The sequence below is a fragment of the Epinephelus moara genome, chromosome 4, assembly GCF_006386435.1.
Source record: "Epinephelus moara isolate mb chromosome 4, YSFRI_EMoa_1.0, whole genome shotgun sequence".
NCBI lineage: Eukaryota > Metazoa > Chordata > Actinopteri > Perciformes > Serranidae > Epinephelus > Epinephelus moara.
This window is the reverse complement of record NC_065509.1, coordinates 14,694,235-14,716,895: the sequence shown is the minus strand read 5'-3', so window position 1 is coordinate 14,716,895 and position 22,661 is coordinate 14,694,235. Positions and strand designations below refer to the sequence as shown.

Sequence of the window (22,661 nt, the reverse complement as noted above, 5' to 3'; positions counted from 1 at the left end):
GCTGGCTGACCATTTTACATCAGCCCCGGTCGATGGCTGACTATCTCTGTGGACTCCGGCGCTGGCAGCTCTGTTTCTCCCCACAATAGCCTTACTTATCCCGCATCAATACTCCAATGTGTTGTATATTTGCCTGGTTGCTCAAATGTCCATTCGCAGCGCTCCCTCTTACCTAACTTTCCCTGTAGATTCTCCGGGGAGTGCAAAGCAAGAGTGAGTCACAGCAGTGCATCCATTAATTTTATACCAACCTTTCGCTTTCTTTTCCACTCTCTCCATCTTTCCCTCTCTCTGTCTCTGTTTTCCAGGTGACTGAAGTGGAGATTGACATTACGGAGGCCCGCTAGGAGGCCCCTCCATCTTCCCCCCCACCACCTTCTCCTCTTCCTCCTCCTCCTGTTCCTTCACATCCATCTCTTCTCCCTGCATCCCTACCTGTCCTCCCCAACCTCAGCATGGATCTGAAGGACCGTAGACACCGCTCCCTGACCAGGGGTCGCTGCCCCAAAGACCCTCAGTACAACACCTCCTCCCTGGATGCCGATGAGTGCCGTGTGCCTACCCAGAAGTCCTACAGCTCCAGCGAGACGCTCAAGGCCTTCGACCACGAGCAGAGGCTGCACTATGGGGGCTGTGTGACTGACCTGGTTCACCACGAGGCTGATGAGTACTCCAGGCAAGGTGAGTTTGTGGAGCAAAGCATTCCCTTCAAATACCTTATTTCACTGTAGTTTTGGGGCTTGATCCATACGGTGCTGGACTCGAGACACAACACGGACAATCAAGTCAGTTTCATGACTTTAAAGGAGTAGTATAACATTTTGGGAAATACCTTTATTTCTCTTCTTTCTTTCTTGTTAAGAGTGAGATTAGAATATTGATACCACTCTCGTGTCTGCATGCCAACTATGTCAGTACAGCCAGCAACAAGTTAGCTTAGCTTAGCATTAAAAAGCTATTCTTGTTCTTGCCAAGAATAGCTAGAATACAAGAAAACCCAATGTTTTAAAATAAAGTTGTGGTTTTTGGGGGTACTTTGTGCAGAATTCGTGTTTTTATACTTTCTGTATTCTGTATTAAACAAACGCAACATAATACGTTGATTAAAGAGCAAAAGAGGTGCTCATATGTGCATTGTTTTGTAATCTTTGGACTGAGCCAGGCTAGTTGCTTCCCCTTGCTTCCTGTTTTTGTGCTAAGCTAGCAGCTATCATTAGCTTACCTTACTGACATGAGAGTGGTATCAGTCTTTCCATCCCACTCTGAGCAAGACAGCTAATAAACACATTTACCAAAAAGTTTATTTGCTCAAAACGTCATATTGTTATTATTACGCATAGAAGACATGCATTTGCAGGCTTCACCAAAAGTGGAGTTATGAGACATCATACGGCTCCAGGGTATTAAATCTCCCTCCAGATACAGCACACAATATAGGATGCTAAATGCAGCTAAATAGCAAAACTACAAACCCAAGCATATAGCAGTGTCCTTTGCCAGTTTACCAATTATCTCTGTTATCTCCAGTAGGCGAGTCATTTTCCTGTCCAGCACGTATGGTTGAGCCAAGTGTAGCTAAACAATTTTAGAGCCCTTCCAGTCCTGTGGAGTGATTCTTGCACGAGCACTTAAACATCACATTCAACAGTCTCATGGTTGCGCATGTAAAGGTATACAAGCTGTACACTACTTTTAGCCACTTTGTGTTTCTTGTGAGGCCTCTGTGGCAAGCTGTTAATGTAATCACGGCGGTGTAAATGCTGCACTTTGCAGCACAGGACCAAAACAGACCTTTAGCACTGGGAAGCCTGTCATAATGAACTTCTGTATCCCCTGGTGAGCAAGTTAGCCGATAGGCCGATAGGTCATCTCTAAAGGGGTGGGCCTGCTCTCATAGGCATGTCTTTAAACTATGTGTGTGTGCGTCTGTGCATACGTGTGTTTGTGTGCACGTGTGTATATTGCACAGGGACATGAAACAGGCAGTATTGATCCCTGGCTAGTGAAAGGAGTCAGACTCAATGGGATTGATCTGTGCTAAGCTCTGTTTTCTCTGCATGGACACAGACAGGAGAGGAAGAGAGCCCAGGGCAATACGACACATTAATGCCGAAGAGATAAGGATAACAGTAAAAATAAACACATGTATATGTCAGAGGGTATTATATATATCAATATAGCTTGAAAGGTAAGACTTCTGTTAAGGTTTTATGACTGACTGTGCATCGATAATAAGTAAATGAAATTGATCAGTCTGACAGAAGAAAATGTTGAATACATTTTCCCAAAAAGAAGAAGGAAGAAATGCAACAGAAGAGAGTATTTCATACTGCGAAGTCAAAGGTAACCATAGAAGACGGAGGATTGATTGGCGGGACGCACGAAAGACTGGAAGTCAGTGGTGTGTGCCGTCCGGACACACTCCACTGCTGCACCGAGCTGACCTCACACCAGGCAATAGCTGGTCGATACCACAGTCCTCTCAGCCTATCAGCTCCCTCGAAAATCCCAGAGCCACAGATGCATCGTGGGAAGTGTGGCCACAGGAGACCAACAGTGTTGCAGCACCATATGGACTGTGACACCGCGGGAGGAGGAGGAGGAGGAGGAGGAGGAGGGAGAAAGAAAAGGAGTTAGAGTGAGAACGACGGAGGGAGAGAAGCAGCAGATGAATAGAGTTTTCTTCATCTTTCACCCAGATATTTTTGTAACTAGTACTCGAGAGAGAGTGAGGGATTGCAACAATGTGTTCTTCTTTTGAACAGCTTGTAGTTTACAGGCAAGATGGTGAGGGGAGACAGAAACTTTCTTTTCTTCAACAGTAACTCCAAAAAATTGGACATAGGGGAGACCGAGTTCTGATAATGTCCTTGTTGTTTTATTGAATATCCAACAAATTGTTTGAAGGGGAGGTTTGATATCTGAACTGACCTGCGATATTAGTAATTCATGTGCGGATGGGGCCACACCAGAAAATATGATTAACTTTGATTAAATTATAATGATGTTGTTTCTTTGGTTGGGTGAGCCATCGTGGCGTTTCTGCTTCTCGTCGAGAAGTTTTGAGGTCATCTGGAGCTATTCTCAGAATGTAATTTTTGCTTTAGTGGTTACGTGCAGCTCAAACAATTTACAGGTCTGTGATGTGTTAATGCACATTGACTCTCCCTCACGGCTGTCATTAGATTCATGTGAGAGACAAAGAGGAGTGAGTCATGCACAGGTGGGATTGGGGCACCCAGTGAGCATGTGTACTCACACAGGCACATAAACTCACACCAACTGTTGCTGAGTTTAATATTGAGTAGCTTATTGACTCGCCTACAGAAAAGTTCATACGCCAGTGACATTTATCTTTATGATTTTCACTGTTTTTGTTGCCAAGGCTTCATTATCTCGCACATGCAAACACATCTTAGGCACAAATACAGGCGCAATGCACAGTTTTGCAAGTCAGTGTTTTTGGGCTGGTTTGGTAATTCCAAAAGATGATTTACATTGAGTTATGCAGCGCAAATTATTAGGAGTATACCAGATGTCCTCACAATGTGTCCTGAGTCAATTCAACAATTTTAGGATGTGAGTCTTGGACAACACTCTAACATGAACACTTTCCTTCAGTAATCCAAAAAGTCTATAGGAACATTATATTTCCCTTTTTCAAACGTGTCTTAAAGAAATTATTGTTTTTCTCACTATATTTCTGAATATGCACAGTAGTTCTGCTGCAGCGTACTGTAGTTGTACTCCCAAAGATATCATTGCCTTCTAAAATAACTTACTTACTGCACATCATTATGCACGAAAAGCTTCAGTGGAATTTCAGTGTTTCCTGAAGCGTAAATTCAACTTAAAAAGGAACATCATCTCCCTTTGGAACCACATTTGGAGTGTGTTTGGAGTCTTTTTGGGATGCGGTATATTTGTGTTTTGCTAGTCTTTGCCTACCGGGCCAGAAATATATTCTGTGGACTTACCTTTCAGTCCATTAGGAAATGGTCTTTAGCTTTAAAAGGAAGTGAGGCAGAGCTGATGTTAATGACCCCTTATTTAGGTCTGCCTCAAGTCTACATGCTGATAATGTAGTCCTCCTACATCCAACCTTTTCCACCCTTTCCAACAGTTTTGACTTTGAGGGCCAAATTGTATCCATGGTTTGCCTTTGCATGTCCAGTTTCAGGAAAATAGAGTTAAATCCTTTTATGTCTTCTGTGCTTTATTTTCTTAATGAGACAAGAGACAGACCTAGCACTACAAAATTTTACCTCAGATTTATGTACAGTTGAGGGTTAAAGTTCTCAAGTTGGTCAACTGAGTTAAATGTGTCCAACAACCCTGAATCACCATCCATAACTCAGATCTTTTCAGAGATTCAAATAATTCTGGTGGTGTGCCCACTAGGGATAGGCAAACGATCAAAATTCATTATTCGATCATCAAAAAAATTAACGATCAATTATCGATTAATTGATAAGCGAGTATTTCAAAAGAGAGAAAACAAAAGGGTGCAGACTGTCGGCGCAAGAGAGCGCAGCTGCCCCAGTTTTGAGCTTCATAGGTCTGGCATAGGTCCGGCGGGGGGTCTCGAAGGCACGGCGGCTCGGCGACTATCGAGCAAAATTATTTGTGATCGATCAAAATCCTTAACAATCAATCATCGATAATCGCAAATTGATGCCCATCCCTAGTTCCCAACTGACCGCGATTTCCCTCATTTACAGTAACAACTGACCAATCACAGCTCAGAAGGCGGGGTTAAGGAAGGGGGCATCATCTTCCCATATATATCCACATTGAGTCAAAAAAAATAAAAAATGGTGGCAAATTTAGATGACATTGACACAGTTTTCAATTGTCACATGTAATGTGACAAACCTTAAAATCCGCCTCCAGACACATTACTAATACTAATCACTTGTTTAACACAATTTCCCACATAATGGTTAAAAAGGGGCTGGTAGCACATCTACTCTTTCTCCCTCTCTGAGAAATATACTTGTGATAAGTTTTGCTTTCTGTTTTCTCCAGCACTGCTCATGTTTGGTTTATAAAAGAGCAGTGCACATCAATATGGCTAGTCTTAGCATTAAAAGAAATATCGGAGAGATTCAGCCATACATGTTAAAGCCTCAGTCAGACCCAGACTCAGATGAGGAATCTGAGAGATATCCCCCCTCTTAGTAAAAGACAGATACAAGACAATATAGTCGAGGTCAGAGATTTTAGGGGACATAAACATAAAAGCATACTCACAAAGAGACTTTAAGCAAACTGGCCCTAGCAACCACTACCGGAGCTTCTGCGCCAACTGAAAATGAAGTCGGCAAAATGAACACATAGCTTACTACTGATTGGTCAGGGAAAACAAAGCAAACTGACCTCTACCTCGCAACATGTAATTGGCTAATATTAATATAATTTTAAGCTGACTGAATCAAGTGAAATTTAATCGCAATTTGGTCTAATGATACACTGTAAAATATAAAACCCTTATTTGAAATTATCCAACTGCAGGCTTTATTTCACATTTCTGAACATAACACGCACATTTCGAGCAAATCCTTTATCTTTTCAGTTTATTCTCAGTGTTTGAACACTAGCTGTCCCAAACGGCTCCTTGCAGATTTTGATAAAGCGGGCTTGCTTGTGTATTCCAACAGACCCCCCACTTTCATTGGATCTCAACTGCACTGTTTCCCCATTACACACTTATTACCTAGTCTGCTTGGATAAGCACAGCCAAATAACACATTCTTTCCTCACCATAACATGCAGCAGCCTGGAAAGCTCATTACAAGTGTTCACTATTTAACACCACAAAGCAACATATTTGAAAAACATCAGTGATCCCAAATAATGGCACAAGCCTTGTTCACATACAAACAGAAATATCAGAGGAAGATTTGCCTGCATGTTTTGCTTCATTTTACATCTGAAAGTCTCAGATTCATGTCTTTTTTTTTCAGCGGGTTCATTTGGGCTGAATATGTATCACTGCTAAACAGATAACCCTGTGACTCAAATACACATTGGTGTACTCTAATATGCCACTCTGAGAACACTGCACCTGTCTTTATCAGTCTCTCTTTGTTTGTCTAGTCTTTCACTCTGATCTCTCAACCCATACTGTGCATCTCCTTGCCTTTCTCCTAGTCCTTCTCTGCAGCTCCTATTCAGCACATCCCAGGGGTGTGTCGTCCCTGCAGGTCCACCTCTAGACAGCAGGCATTTTCACAGCCACTGCAGTCTCTAGAAGCTTTGGCCTTTGCTTTTAGAAGGATCTAAATGAGCCCCTCTACATTCTCCTCTGCTGCTTTCCCCCCAGGGATGGATACCACACAGAGAATCCACCACCCACCTGCCTGCCTTACTGCCTGGACAACACTCAACATCATCTACTGTCCCTACTCATTCTGTCTCTCACTCTATCTTTAAGGATCTGTCTTCCCATCTGTCACTTTTTTCCCTACTTTCTTTTATGTTCTCTTTTACTCTTCTGTCACACCTTTCATACCTGTTTTCTATGTCCTATTCTTTTTTCCCCCACCCTTGCTGTTCCTGTATTGTCACGTTAGTGATCACATCACACATTTGTTATGTTGAGTTCCTCTCTGTGGCCCTGAGAATGAGCCCACTGTGTGCGCCTTTGTGTTTGCTTCTACACAGGGCTTTGCCTTCTATCCGCGCTGTATAGGCTTGGCCTCTTATCTTCACAGATGCACTGAAATGTGCACGCACTGTATGTGCTAGTACGATCAGAATGAGCTCATTCAAACTCATGAAAGCCGGTGGCATGCATACAGTGTAATGGCAATGTGAACCTCATTCTGCATTCCCTTTTTTTCCATTGACTTTGATGTGACAAATGACGACAGTAGCCAATGATTGCTTTGTCCAAAAACTCTGCCAAACTCTGCCACTTGCATCCTGGCATGACTGCCTCCACTGCCTCTATTCAAGACCGAATGGCAAGGAAAATGCACTATGGACTGGTCGGGAGGATGCTGTATGGTAGAGAGGCAGCCTTTGCTTCCTCTTTCCTCTCCATTCTTTAAGAAGAGCAGACTTCTAAGTATCTGCAGGAACAGCAGCAGTGGCCTCTCCAGCAAGATTCAGGGACTGACCCAAACCCTCCAGAGAGAGCAGCTTCCTATGCGACATGTTTGCAGAATGGCTGGATGAGAGGAACCTGCATGACAAGGATATAAGTGTGATTTATCAAACCCTTGACCACTTCAAATCACTTCTTAGCAATAAGTGTGTTTGCAGTCTGCAAATTTGCAGACTTAATTCCTTAAGGTCAAATGTGTGCTGGTACACAGGTGGTACAGGAGTAAAGTTCTCTCCCACAACTGCAGAGATCCGGGGTTTGATTCCTGTTTGTGGACCCTCTGGACGGCTTCCAATGAGCACAACTGTCTGTGTTCTCCGGTGGGAAGCCAGTGAGGGTGTTTGTCCTTGTCGCTTCACTAGCCACTTCCTCTGCTTAGTCAGGGCTCCTGCACAGTGGTGAGTGGTTGAATTAGGGGGATATTGTGTACCTACCACGTGTGAGGCCTCCCAATGAAGCTCATTGCTTGCAGCGGCTGGTGACACCGTGTGTCACAGGAGTAGCACGACTGTTTGCAGCTCTCCATGGACAGTGACAAGATCTGCTAGTGCACAGGGGTTTGGACATTATTAGGAGCAAAGATCAGCAAAACTCTACATAAATAAGATAAAATAAAATACAGAATGTGTTTGCAGGCTTCTCTTTGTGTGTGTATGCATGCACACATGCTTGTGTGTCCATTCAGTCCATTGGGTTACAGTCAACCTGGACTGCTGATGATCAAAGAGAGAACAAAGCAGCTGCATGCTATTAAAAATAAATGGTGAGATTAAATGCAATCCCTCTCCTCTTCCTTCGATCCCTCTTTATCTTTGTCTTCTCCCTGGCATTCTGCGCCTCTGCCAGCTGCTGACACTCAAAAGCATCCCGTAGCTGCAGCAACAGAGCAGAGGAGTCGCTGAAGAATGTCCTGGGGCCGACTCCACTCTGCTCCTCCAATCCTCAACGCACTCCCACTCACCCCATGCCCGTATTCTTTTATAGACAGGAAACTGCTCTTGTGGGTTTGTATGTGCGGCCCCTGCACATGCAAGAAGGTCTTTAACTCTCAGTAACATCTGGTCCAGCATTTGGCACTCGTAGACACACACACTCAGGCTAGTGTACATGTCAAAAGGGCCCAGTTTATAGACTTGCATTAGCTCTTTTGCCTGCTTCACGGATGAGTCTGTAAAAACAGTATGTGCTTGTGAACGAGCAAGAGTGATTAATAGTTGTTTTGGGATTAAATAGTGGCACTAAGTACAGGTCTGTCAGAACCTTATGAACCCTTGGGATTCACTCCATAACATTATTCACACAAACCAGAGAACACCTCAGCTTAGTTTGTCAAATCCTGTCTGTCCTATGAAAGGGAAAGTGCTAGCTATTAGCACTGACGCTGGCACAGGTGCATGCACACACACATGCAAACACTGGGTAACAAATGAGACAAATAATAGGAAGAGGCCGGGGAAATGCATGCTGAAGGTGCCAGCTATTTAGCACCGATGCTGGCTCTCATTTGCACATGTGCGTGCCCCACACACACACACAGACGCACACAAATATTGGGTAACAAACAAGACAATTAATTGACAGAGTCCAGGGAAACGCGTGCTGACATCTACAATTTCCTTAGAATAAAAATAATTTATCAGACAATATTGTGTGGGTTTTGTGAGAGTTGAGTTAATCTATGTTTACTATGTAATGACCCTCTTTGACTCTGCTTGGCAGCTTTTGATAAATGAGGCAGATTGTAAATGTCAGTGTTATCAAGTGCTTTTTTTTTTTTTTTTCCTCTCTTTCTCAGCCGAGTCACTTGCTTCCTAGGCTGTAATTAAACACGTTCCCCAGCCACATAATTTAAACGTGTGCGTACGTGTTTGTGTGAGCGGATGTATGACACATTTCTTACACACGTGTATGTTTTCATGCTGGTTCTGTCCTTGCTTTAGTGACAGGAAACGATACCAATGCAAATGATTTGCTTTCCAACTGATGTTGCTGCATGTGTAAATAAACCTCAATCACTATAGGATTACCATGCAGATGAAGACACATGGCGAACGCTGCTATAGATTCAGGGCAAAATGGTAAACATGAGAAGAATTCCATAAATATGTAAGTGAAAATAGACGATGTAAGATAACATTGTAGAGAAATAACAAAGAAAACCACAGTGAGTGACTTTGATATAATGTATCATGCCTACACCTAGCCCTGGTTGTGACCTCAGCACTCTGAGTATTTTATTTCGTGATTTAACCACAAACATGTTTTAACAAAACATGATTTCACATTTCTACAGACTGCGAAGCACCACTTTGCTCTTCTTCTTCACTGTGCCAGCAAAGAGGAATCAGACAGTCCCTGCAGGATCTTGCGGCAAGAAAAACTTGAATTTGCAGCCAATTTTGTCAGAAATTGCGATAAAAATTGTGGGACATTTGAAAAATTGCGAGCCCCCGCAAATATTGTGGACTTTCGTTGAATTTGAGTTAATTATTGCGATCACAAGATCGCGATTTTCTGGAGGGACTGATTAGATAGCTCGTCAGGTACATTTTAATCTTAAGCCTCTTTCTCACTGCACAAAAAATGCACCAACACCTGCTAAAATCTGGCTTTTGTATGTAATCAGAAAGGTTAAATAAGCATTCATACCCGGGGTCAACTGACTCTGTAGTAGTCACAGATATTTTCCGGCTCCCGCTCCAATCGACAGTGGTAAAAAGGCAACACCCAGGTGAACGCTCTAGTAGCACTCAAACATTGTTCCAAAATAGTCTGAACCGAGTTTGAAAGAGAGACTGAATAAGTAAGATATATACTTTTGAAAAAGTAGCCACTGTACCATTTCTACTGGCCTCCATGCTGCTTTCTGCTGTTTACTAACCTGTTTTCAGGCATGCCTGTGATACTGAATGTGACACACTAGTAAAAAGAGTACAGTGGGGTATGCTTATCTGCTGCAGAGCCCTGTCCACAAATCTAGTCTTCCAGCAATGGGAAAGGACTCTATAGCCTATCTTTAGCAGGTTTTTCCTGTCTTTAAAAAAAAAAAACTGTGCACACACTTATTGTAGTGGAAATGGGGCATTTGTTTCACCTCAGTCAACAGTCATTATGGACAGACCCCTTGTGGAAATCCTCTAAAATGTATGTGTGCTGAGGTTACAATTATGCTTATTTTATAAGTACTTACTCACATAAAGATTAAAAAGAAAATCCTGCTTTTTTACAAATATTTTTGGCATTAATGTTTTATTTGATAGGGATAGAGAGACAGAAAGAGAAGGGGAAATGAGGGAGATGACATGCAACAAATGGCCCGGGCTGGACTTGAACCTAGGCCACTGTGGTAAGGGCTCAGCCTTAAAGGTTCATGATTTTCAATTCAATTCAATTCAATTCAATTCAATTCAATTCAATTCAATTCAACTCTATTCTTTTCTGTTCAGTTGTCACATGAAATCATATGAAAACAATTTCAATGAAATTATCCTTTTGGATCCTTGTGGCCTGAAGTTAGAAGCTCTTCCTGAATGTCTCAGTGCTGGCCTGGTGTAAGGATGGATTTATTGGCAGAAATGGAGTATTATATCTTTAACTTTGTTGTCATTAGTGTATAATAATCTTATACTAAGAATCCTTGTGTTTTTGTTAGCTCAGATTGAGCCAAATACCGGCTCTTTCGTGTTTTTAAGTTACCTGAAGGCCACCTTATTTAGCCATAAGCAAGGAGTGAGCCAGGGGGTGTTCAGGGTTTTTTTGGGTTGCATCTGCAACCTCACAGCTAGATGCCGCCAAATCCTTAACACTGCTCCTTAAATTATATGCGCCCTACCCGCACCCCAAGTCCTGATTTCTTTAAAAACTTAGAATTTCTAAACCCACTTTCCTAGTGAAGATAAAGTAGCATGAAGCAAAATTGCTGTTGCCGTGGTAACCTGCCGTTTCATATACCTTGCACACTGAGTTAGATTGGTGGGTAGAGTGTTGACCAGAATCTTGGTGTGTCCTGTGCAACCTGCCTGCCACTTAGCGAGTATCATCCGTGTCCATGCTTTCAAGCCCCTTTTTGAACATGTGTTATGTAGCACAGCATAGCTTTTAAAAAAAAAATCTGTGTAAACTGTTGCAATCTATGTGTTGCTTTAGGCCCAGGTATATTGTTGTCCCCAGGTCAGATCCATGGGTGCAGCAGCGTGGAACATCACTTGTAAGAGCGTCCTTTGTGATACAACTATAGGAGTCACCACAGTTGAATATTTTCTTGTCCCAAAGCAGGCTTTTAATCGGCTAAAAAAAAAAAGCAACGAGAGAGATTAACATGAAAAAGGAGCACATAGGAAAACGTACAAAAAGAGAAACAATGTGTGCGTAAATGCCTTTGACGTCATGTTTTGATAACCTCTTAACATACATACAGAAAAAGAGAACTCTTTGTAAATCCCAGAATAAACCTCTGATGTCCCATTCCCCTTGGTGTTAAAGAGCATAATAGGAATATATATCCAGAACATTCAATATTAACTCATTACTTACTAAAACATATACGTATTCATTTGTGAAATGCATCAGTATATATGGATAAATATTTCAAAAGATTCATACATAGTGCAGCATTTCGCAGTCCCTATTGATCTTACCTCATTATATAGGGTCTACTGCATGGTTATTCTAGCCCATTGGCACTAGTACAGTGTTTGCATCTATCATAAGGTGGGGTCTCTACCTCTCAGCAGTGAACATTAACTGCTCTCTCATCCTCCTGTCACAATCTCCACACTAATTACGGATCATCAAAGATTCCCCTTTTGAAGTGTGTCTTGTTTAGTACATGCCATCTTAAGTTTCCAGCATTCCTGAGAAGCCTCTGATTTCAAAATGGATCCCATAGTTGGTTTAAGTGGAATATTCCAGCGTTATAAGCAACGGTGAGACATGTCTTCCCAGACCGGTCAACTTTGGCCTCCTATTCATGGATGAGAGGTGTTTCACTGCTTAGCGCTACACCTCTCAGTGACAAGACCTCCTCCAGAGTGCATGGTGTTGTGTCATGTCCTGTCATGTCCTGTCCAACCCAGACTGCTGTCCTCTGGGCAGGAGTAGAACTAGCCCAGGGATGGATGACATTTGTCACACCTATTTTGGGCTCCTCATTAGGAGGTGCAAGGGCCCCTGTGGCTCAGGCGGGAGCCAAAAGAACGGATGTCATCTGGGAGGTGTGGGAAGTGTTTGACCATGACTCTCCTCTTTGGGCATATCTGTTAGGTTGTTACTGCGCTGCTAATGGTGGCGTTAATGACATACCACATGCAAGGGGATTTGTGTGTGTGTTTGCACGTGTGTGGAATGGATTTTTGATAATCAACACCGAGCCCTACGAGGCTGACTGTCAGTGTGCCCTGTCATCCTGTCAAGCCATGTCAGTCACACAGGGAAGGTAATGTTGTAACATATCTCTGCTGCTGCCACTCACTCAATGTGAACAGCGAGGAGCACTTTGGGAGACAACAAAACTTAAAAAGACATAACAGCACCGTTTAATGAAACACTAAATAAATTAACATCCACATTCAAATTTGATCACACAATTCCTTCGTTGTTTCCCCGTGCAACATGACTTTTTTTTTCATTTCAAACATACCTCACCTTGATTCCTGACATGCCCATTGAGATGAACGAATGTGCCAGTGTTTGAAGTGATGGTATGTGTGCTAAGGCTTTGTTTACTTATTAAAGCAAAATGCACATGTTTAGTTTCCAGATGTCAAGATAAAACATTTTAATCTTGACAGCATCATCCGCTACAAACTACTTGTTTTTAATCCGGCCAAATAAGACTCAAAGAATAATCTCCTTTTTTGAGGGATGAGGCAGTTTATCTGATGGTCATGAGAGTGATGACTGAGATAAGATGTTTAGCCAAAGAGAAAAGAAAGTCTTCTACAGTAATACTCTAAAACCCTTTAACACTCCGTAAAAGGGGTTACAGGTTGATTCGAGAGCAGATCTGGCTTTCACAAAATAAACACAAAATAATCTTCTTATCGTTATTATTACTACGCTTATCATGTTGTTGTTGTTTTCTAAATAGCTGAGGGGCTCAATCAATTTTTGACCATGGGAATTACAGGCATTGGTATCATCAAAAACACTGAGGATTCTGCAAAAGTATGCTCAATGAAAACCCTTTTTTAAACAGCAAATTCCAAAATATTTAAAATACTTTTTCTCGCCAGCGTCTGCACATGACAAATACATTGGTGTTGAAGTCATCGCATAGGATTTAAAGAGCATTAATGTAGCTGCAAGCCACTACTTGGTATGTAAAGGTATAGAGGAGTAATGGCGACCTGAGCAGAGAATGAAGTCGCTTTCTGTGTGTTGTTATCTGAGCTTCTCTGTTTTTTGTTGTGGGAGCAGGCTTGGTTTTGTGTGCATGTTCATGCATATGAGTCTATGTGTGTGCATGTGTTCCACTGGCTAGCTAAGCACGGCCATTCTGCACTGTGCTCATACAGCGGTGACTGCTGCTAACACTGTCCCGACCCTCAGGGGAAGAGTGGCTTTGTCGCAGAAGTGTAACGCCCACCCTTACGCCCCCCCGCGGTTAACAATGTTACCTCTAATTGCACTATTGTCGTTTTTAACGCTGTTTATAGTTATTACCGTTTGCTGCAAGCTGTCGAGAGCCATGTGCAGACAACCTCACTCCAGACTCTAAATTATAGATATGATCTGAATGTCACGTACAGCTCCTTTAAGTTTAGAGAAATATCCGGTTGTATCAAATAACTATGGTTAAGCTTAGGAAGGTAAAGCAAAGTTAAAGCTACAGCCACTTCCGAGCAGCGAGACAAGCTGTAAAAAGCAACACTGACATATTATCACCTTATTAAGTTGTTGAGATGAATGTGTTAGCAAACAATTTATCCAGCAAACACGGATCTACATGAGCATTCATTTGGAGTCATGTTCTCGCCACCTTTAGCTATGTTTAGGTCTCTACTAGCTCCTGAGTGAAATATGTGGCTGCTAAGTGCTCCACTATATTCATCAGCCAGTCCCTAATTTTGTCTTTGTGGTGTTCGGCGCTGGTCGGCGAGTGTACAGCAGGTTTATTACAGCTTTTCACTGAAAACAGCTGCCTGCTGTGTCATGAAATTTGGTTGATGAGAGCAGTAAGAGTGGACCAAAATGGTAAAGTTGCAGCCGTTAAAGAAAAAAAAATGTCTGAAAGACAATAAAAGCTCCATAGCACAGAGGGGAACTGCATGGTTGGGTGATAAGAAGAAAATAAAAAACTCATCATCAATTGTAGTCCAATGATATGACGCCTCCACACCAGTCTTTTCTGCCTCACACGTTATCTCCTGCACTAAACATTAGCACTGGATGTAAATTGTGAGCTGCAGAATTTTCCGATACGAACATCGGCATACTGGCAGGTATTTTCATGTGCAATTGAAAAAAATCCTACTGTATAGATGTGAAATTATAATTTTGTATGTAAGAAGAAAAAGAAAAGTCACACCAAAAAAAGGTGATCTCATTATCAACATTTGTAGGTTTGGTTCATTAACATCTTCACTTCTGACGTGTGTGCACCCGTGCAACAGCCGCTTTATTTTACACACTACTTCACCTCATCACCATGGCAACCCTGATTTGTGAAGATGTTTATTAGCATTCTCCACTGCTGCACTGTTTGTGTGTGTGTGTGTGTGTGTGTGTGTGTGTGTGTGTGTGTGTTATAATTACAGCTGCACAACAATCCCCAAAAACCTCCAGTTTCACTCTTGCAGAAAGTGACCTTGAACCTTGACCTTAACACAACATGTATTCAAGCCAAAGCCAAGCGACTCTTTGTTGCTCTCCGTCTCTCTCTGCTTTGGTGCTTTCATGATTTCCACGATGTCGGCTTATCATTCAGGTATACGCTGTACTCCTCCGTCTGTCTGTCTGCGCTCTGTCTCCGTCTCCGTCTCTCTCTCTCCGCCTCTCTCCCCCTGCAGAAACTATTTACCATGACTGAGGATTTCATCATCCTTCATACCTCATCTTATGATCCCCTTTTTCGTCATCGGCTCCTCTGACTCTCTCTATTTCACTCCCTGTTTTTTCCCCCTCATCAACTTAAGAGGAAGTCTTCACACAGCAGCAGCCTGTGTGAACTATACTGTGGATCATTTTTCATCGCTTTGACACCGAATGAATTCAGTGACCACTGTCTTTCAAAAATTCATGAATTCATGAATTTTCTCAGTCAAAACTGCAGCAATTGTCTCCGAGCTGTATCCGCAGCCCATTTTTGCATATGTTTACAAACTCATTTTCTATTTTTTAATTTCATTACTATCTACACAAAGAGGGGAACACTTTGAAGGACGTGATTTACATGAACATCGGCAGAGATAGACAAGTGTCTGATAGAGGATGAATAGTGTCCCTGAGAGTGAGAGGAGGACGTGTGTGTGGTGTGTATGTGTGTGTGTGTGTGTGTGTGTGTGTGTGTGTGTGTGTGTGTGTGTGTGTGGTGGGAGACAAGATGACAGAGAGGAAGACCATCTGTACTGTGGTCTCCGATGAGCTTCGAGCTTGCTATTATTCGTCTTTATCGGCATCGTCAGTGGATGTCCTGAACACGTGGTATGTAATTTAGTTTTTGTATTTCAGCAAGATAAGATAAGACTTTATTGTTCCTCAAGGGGAAATTCACATGTCACAGCAGCACCGAAGTAAGGAGAAAACAAATAAAGAACTATTTAAATCAAATACATAAAAAAAACAAAATAATTAAATCAAAAAGAGGTACAAATTCAAAGTATTTTGGTAGATTTATGGCATTTTGGAAATGAGATTCTGCTCAGTTTTGCCTGTGTGTGAAGACAGCTGTGCAAAGGGTTTTGAAATAGTGAGGGCGACACAGAGTAATGTGTCTAACTAATTTTAAAAAAGGGTACTATTCCCCATCATGTCTTCAGTTTTACAATCCAGCACTCCTCTGCTGTCCTTTATTTTTTAATAGCGCACTGAGCAGCTCAAGGATTTTTTTAAAATGCATTTTGTCTTGTGCTGAGCGACTCGGAGGAGAGACAGCGTGACAGATTATGGGAGACACAGGAGAGCAACTTCAGTTGGGATTTGATCCCAGGAGAGCAGAAACATGCAACCCCTGAAAGTTAGGTCCTAACTACTATATTGTCTCTACTTTGTCATTTCCCTGACACACTCCTGTCTTTCTCTTCCTCCTGTCTGTGGAAACATTTCTTCACTTAGACTCTCTGTTATTAGGAAGGAATATATATGTATATTTTATTGCTTCATAATTCACAGAAAAGAAAACACAAAAGAGAAATTCATTTTTTCAGGGATACTAAAGTGCAGCGCAGATGAATTTTGAATTGGATGCAAATGAAAATGGAAAAACATTAAGAAATGACACATTTTGGCTGCTATTAGCCCCAAATTTTAGCATGTTCTTAGCTGTGTCAAAGAAAATAAGGCTTTTACTGTTATTAACAGTAATTTCAGCCATTCCAGGGGATTGCTGGCGAACCTGCCGTGCACAGTTGCATTTGCTTCCTGATTTTGATGCATCCTCGACCCAGGAGCAAATCAGTTCACTAGTTCAGCACTTCAGGGCAAATCAGAAATTGTTCGGAACTGCCGCTCGCTCAAAAGCTCAAAATGGCATGTCCAAGGGTGGCTTGCTGTGTAAGCTATTGGCTCTGGAAAAAGCAACATAATTGCAGGCATTGAAGCCCACACGTTCTGCCTGTTTTATATCCTATACAGAATTACACGGTGGGGTGAGGGAAAGTCAACCAGCATAATGCAGAGTCCTGCTGCCTATACTTTGCCTGTCAAACTGCTAACAAGCACAAATGATTTTTTAATGATAGGCCCCTCTATCCCACAAAGCTGTCTACTCACAAACACTCATACGCATACACACACACACACGCACCGCAACATTGCACACATTCGCTCCCACACACATTCATAATGAGTTTTATCAAGGGAAGTACATGTGGTTTAATGGATCACTGCAAATGCCATTCCCACTCACACTATTGTATTTGAGTTCCAACAAGATGCTTCTTTTTCCCCTGTGTCACTTTTTTTTTTCTTTTTTTTTTTTTTGAGACAACGTGTGGTGCATGAATTCTCTAAATGATGATGTATGTCAGATGCAGGGAACTTAAGTCCCTGCTGAGCTAAGAAACGAGTTGAACTGCAGATTTAAATATATAATGCTTCAAACAAACGATGGGTCTTTGTAATTCCGTGTCAATATCTAAGAGTCAGTGTGTGGCCTCTGGTTTGTTCTGTAGAAAATAAAGTCCTCTGTGCTTGCACCTCCTCTGCATCACCAGATGAGAATGTCCTCCCAAAAGGAACAACATTCAGGTCATTTTATTTCAGCAAGTCCCCAAAAATGACATATGTTTACATTCACGTGGCAAAGCCCTCTAGCAGTCATAGTAATCATGATGGGGGCGAAGGAGGAAGTCAGGTGACATTGATATAGGGCAGTGAAAGAAGGGGTGAACAATATTTCTTCCTGTTTCTTCCATATAGTCAACACATGTTTCTTTTAACATGAACAGTTCCCATTCCTGAACACAGATTTAATGCCTCCATACTGGGGATAGCAGTGGCCAGAGGCATTATGTTTTTGGGTTGTCCATCCATCTGTGCTTTCCATTCTCGTGAACAAGCCTCAAGAGTGCCTCGAGGGAATGTCTTCAGATTTGGTTTAAAAGTCCGCTTGGACTCAAGGATGAACTGAAAAGAATTTGCTGGTCAAAGGTCAAGGTGACTGTGACCTCACCAAACATGTTTTTGGCCATAACTCAATAATTTGTGAGCTAACCAATTTCACACAAATGTCTAACAGCGTAAGAGCGATGACATAATGACATTTAATATCCACAAGGTCAAAGATCAACTTCAATGTGACATCATGATATTCCACAAAAACACTACTGGACATTATTTAACGTCAGAACTTGTAAAAAGAACAAGTGGGAGGACATTTGATTAGATACTGAACTGATGACACTAATCTGGTGGGTGTTCACCTTGAAACTGTGCTGATTGTATGGATCATCTGTTCTGCTGGGCGGAAAATGTGTGAATCATCCATGTTGAAGCATTGTTTATTGTCATGGTTACATAGGAGTCTAGACAGACTTGGACTGATTTGCCGAGCCATACAACTGCAAGGCGGTAATTCCATTTTTTTCTAGGATGGCGAAGGCTTGACCCGCTCTACTCGGCCTTATTCTGCCTCTGATTGGCTTACCCTGATATTTTTACCCTAACCCTAGCCAACCTCAGTCCCCATGCCTAAACTTAACCGATCCAGCCAACGAAGGCAATGAGTATCAGCCTTTCAGAGGGAGTGTATAGGGCAGGTCATGCCTTCACCATCCTAGGAAAAAGAATTAGCTTCCTGAACCTGAAGTGTTTATTATAATAATCATGATGACAAGCTCCCCTAACCTTAGAGAACTTAAACTAAGGTGTTTCCCTAAACCCAACCAAGCCTTAACAATAGCATTGACATTACAGAATGTATATATTTTCAAAATGGATTTAAAAGGTGTTAGAAGGTAGAGACAAATCATTTTGTCCTGCTGTTATGGGGGTCTGATTAGAAAACGCTTATATGTGTCGCTCCAGAGGGCACAGATAGAAGACATATGTTGCCAGACTGGTCTTATTCAAATGAATACGGTGGCTGGGTTTTTCCACGCAGGAGTAAAGTCGGTTTAATGCAGCTTTAAGTAACTTGTTAGTTCTACTTCCTTTCAATTTAGCATTATTTCACTTAATACAGCCCCATTTCATTTGAGTCCCATCTTGTACATCTCATATTCTGTCTCCATACAGGCTTGAAAACAGGCTTGCATTCTGTAATGTAGACTGTATTACTGTTTACCCCCGTACCAGTGTTAGCCAACACAGTGCCCACGAATGCCTGGTCGCCTACAGGGAGCCAATGAATCACCCACAGGGCACGTTCTAAAAACAACTTCTGTCAAGTCAGCCATAACTTGCATCACCATGGTCAAACCGGCCAACGCTACAACTGTAATGCACCCATACACTTACATATATGGTAAATGCATTCACACGGCCCAGATTGGGCTCACCGGGAGAGCTAGCGACAGACTTGGCGAAGTTAGTGGAAGGATACATGTGTGACTACATACAGTTTTCAAATAAGTTGTTAACAAAGGGTTAATACACAATACATATAAGAAATAAGATTAATTGTATTATAAGTAAGGTATGTAGATAATACAAAGAGATAACAAGGCCTATTCTCTTTCCTCTCTATTCTTTTTCTCCCATCCTTTACACATTTCATACTGTTTTACTGCCTTTGTTTCCGTTCTTTCTGCTCTGCCCTTCACTGTAGTAATGTAAATACTTCAGGGAAGCATTCTAGATCATGCCGCTTTCTCTCTATCGCAGTGTAATGTCTACCCACACATACATACACACTGCTAATCCATTTTTTATATCTGCAAGGTCAAGCTGTGTATGTTTTCTTGTTATTTCTGTTACACTCAAAATAGCCCGACTTTAATGTAATTTAATTCAGCACACTGACTGAGGTCTTTCTTGTTCATTTTGTTTTCACATGTGCTGAAACTCTGTTCTGCGCTCCGACATGTGTTTCTTTCCTGTTTTGTTTCCCTCCCTTTCTCACACTCTGTCCTTCGCTATATTAATGAAAAGCAATCAGGGAAGCATTCTACATCACGCTGCTTCCACCCCTATAGCACAGTCTAATTCAGATGTGCAGCACAGTTGTGTTGAATGCACAGATGAACTGACAAACATACATGTCAGCATGTACACAATGATTATACACAGATGTGCGCAGTCCAAGGCAGCTGCGGAAGCTGCGGAAGCTGCTTAAGGCTATACACATTAATGCGCATTATAAGCTCAAGAATGGCAGCCGCATTCTATCAAGAGAAAGGCATTGATCAGATTAGAATGCAGCGCCACATTCGCCCTCACATCTGTCTTAGTATCATGTAACAAACATGCGATTGGTTTTCTATTTGTGGAATAACTGAGATAGATTTTCATGTCTGCTTCAACCCGTCGCACCAATCCATCTTTCTTTGAGTACATGTAGATTGCTACGGCATCGGGCTGCGTCGACCGCTGATGGTGATAAGGAGTGATTGGATTTTGCATATGTAATCACTGGTTATGGCATGTTAATTGTACAGAGTGGTGGCCTGTGGGATGTAACATTAGATATGTGTGGCAAGCACACACACACACACACACACACACACACACACACACACACACACATGCACGCAAACACACTTTGATGTTGTGTAACTGCCTCCACGTAGTGTTTGTTTAGACTAGAAGATGTGTTGTGTGTGGCCCAATTATTGTCATTGTAGTTGGATGGGGTGATTTGCATAAGGCATATTCTAAACTGTGATTGTGGAGTAGAGTCTTTTCTAGCGAGCAGTTCAGTTTCGGGATGATTTGCTCACTGATGTTAAAGAACGCATGTGCTCTACTCTCTCAGGCCTCCTGGAGTTCTCGCCCGTCCTCCTACGATACTTCATCTCAGGTATGAGTTCATTACTAGAGTTAGATCCTGTGCATATACAGTAGTGCTGTAGTGTGAAACATTCTAAAAGTCCTTAGTGTCACGTATAGTAATGGAGGTTCCTTTTGTCAACCTTTATGATAAGTGGGAGGAAAGGACAAAGAAGCACAGAAGACAAGGATTGGTAATATTCCCTGTTGCTTGGGTGCCTTTGTAGCTAGCTGGATGCTTGGCAAGCTGTAGCCTGGAAGCTGAATCCACCTGTGGAGTTATTCGCTCGCCTCGTGCTCTCCAGTCCAGTCCATCTGTTTGTCTGAGTAGAAGTATAGTGCCTGTCACCACTTCCCCCGGCTGAGTTTCCTTTTAGGCCCTCCCTCTCCTCATTACTTTCAGCACAACTCTCGAGTTTCGGCGAGCCTGTGAAGAGGAGCCATGAAGATCCAGCAGACGATTTTCATCTGTTTAATTCCTCTCTCTCTGATTGCGTCCGTACGCCTGATGAGTCACAGTTAACCCAGTCACACAGCTGTGTGATTCCCAGCGCATTGATTCATACAGCGTGCCGCCACAATGCCGTCCGCTCTTCACTCGCCTCTTCCTTTCCCCCTCCCTCACAAACTGCTAATGAAGTGAATCACAACTGTTTTTCCCCCGATCCCTTTACCCCAACAGCTGATGGTGAGCGATTGCATCCACAATACTCTTTTAATTAGTATAGAGAATAAATTGGTTGAGCATGCCTTTTTCCTTAATTGCTTTTTCCTCAGCTTGGATTTAATTGGGCTGCAGCACTGTTTATTGATCTCCTTTGATGTGCTTTAATTTGGATAATTTTATATATTTATTTTGGAAGTGACGAGTCGGTTTGTCTTGAGGGGGAGAGTGTTAGGCAGCGGGGCCGGTACTGCAGCAGACTGCAGTATATTCAGTGAGCCTGGGGTCCAGCGTGTGATGGCAACTAGGTGGGGAGATGATCAAACCCAGAAGGCAGCAAAGCAGCTCCACTACAGTCTGAGAGGCCTCAAGTGAACAGCTCTTTGATCTCACATCAACACCTCATGAATGCCAATGCGGAGCAGTAAAGCGAGGGAGGCAGGCCTTCTAAGCCAGCTTTAACAGGCCTGCAGGCCAGTACATATTCCTTCCAGCAGCTAGTTTGTAGTTTGTGCCTGATTCATGCTGCGTCATCTCTCCCCCTCCTGCCTGCCACAACAAAGACCAATTTTCAGCCTCCGCCTCCGTAGTTTCATAATTAGTGTGCTTCTCTGCGTGTGATTGTGGGTTTGTTTGCTAGATGTGCGTGTGTGTTTCTTGTTGGAGCATTTGATTGTGTGAATGTCTCCATTTATTGCTTTTACTTATATCACTCCCCTACAGTCTACCAACGTAACTCCGCTTTGTCTCTCGCAGGGGGTAACTTCACCCTGGCCGAGCTGGGAGTATGCGAGCCAACTCCCCCTCCGCACCCTGCTGCCGTTCCCTACTGTCCCGACCTGGGCCTCCTCCAGAGGGGGTACTCCCTCAGTGCTGGCTCTGATGCTGACTCGGACCCCGAGGGGCCGCTGTCTCCAGAGCGGGCCATTCAGCTGTGGGCCGGACGAGGGAGGGTAAAGTCTCGGCGCAGCTCAGGAGTGTCCAGTCGCGAGAATTCGGCCCTCACCCTCACCGACTCGGAGAATGACAACAAGTCTGACGATGAGTCAGGTAGGACTCTTGAAAGTGTAGTTGAGATGTATATATTAAAATACAGGCCCACTGATTTGAGGAAAAGTGGGGAAGAGTGTGAGGAAGTGATAACAAATCAGATAGGACCGATGCAGTCAATGTTTAAAGAGATCGTAAGTGAGAATGTATATCTTACAAGTTTGTCGATATTGTTGAAATCTTCAGACAACCTCTCAAACAGACAGCCATTGTATGAATTGGGAGTGAGTCAGATTTATTGATTGAGTC

At 42.6% G+C, this 22,661-nt stretch overlaps 1 protein-coding gene across 1 annotated transcript in view; it reads left to right on the top strand.

The window, feature by feature from the left end:
- tenm2a (teneurin transmembrane protein 2a) overlaps positions 1 to 22,661 on the top strand; it is a 235,680-nt gene that overhangs the window by 57,245 nt on the left and 155,774 nt on the right. The window contains exon 2 of the mRNA XM_050042757.1: positions 309 to 681. Coding sequence (XP_049898714.1) covers positions 456 to 681 — 226 coding nt within the window. The 5' untranslated portion in view covers positions 309 to 455. The remainder of the gene's footprint in view (positions 1 to 308; positions 682 to 22,661) is intronic.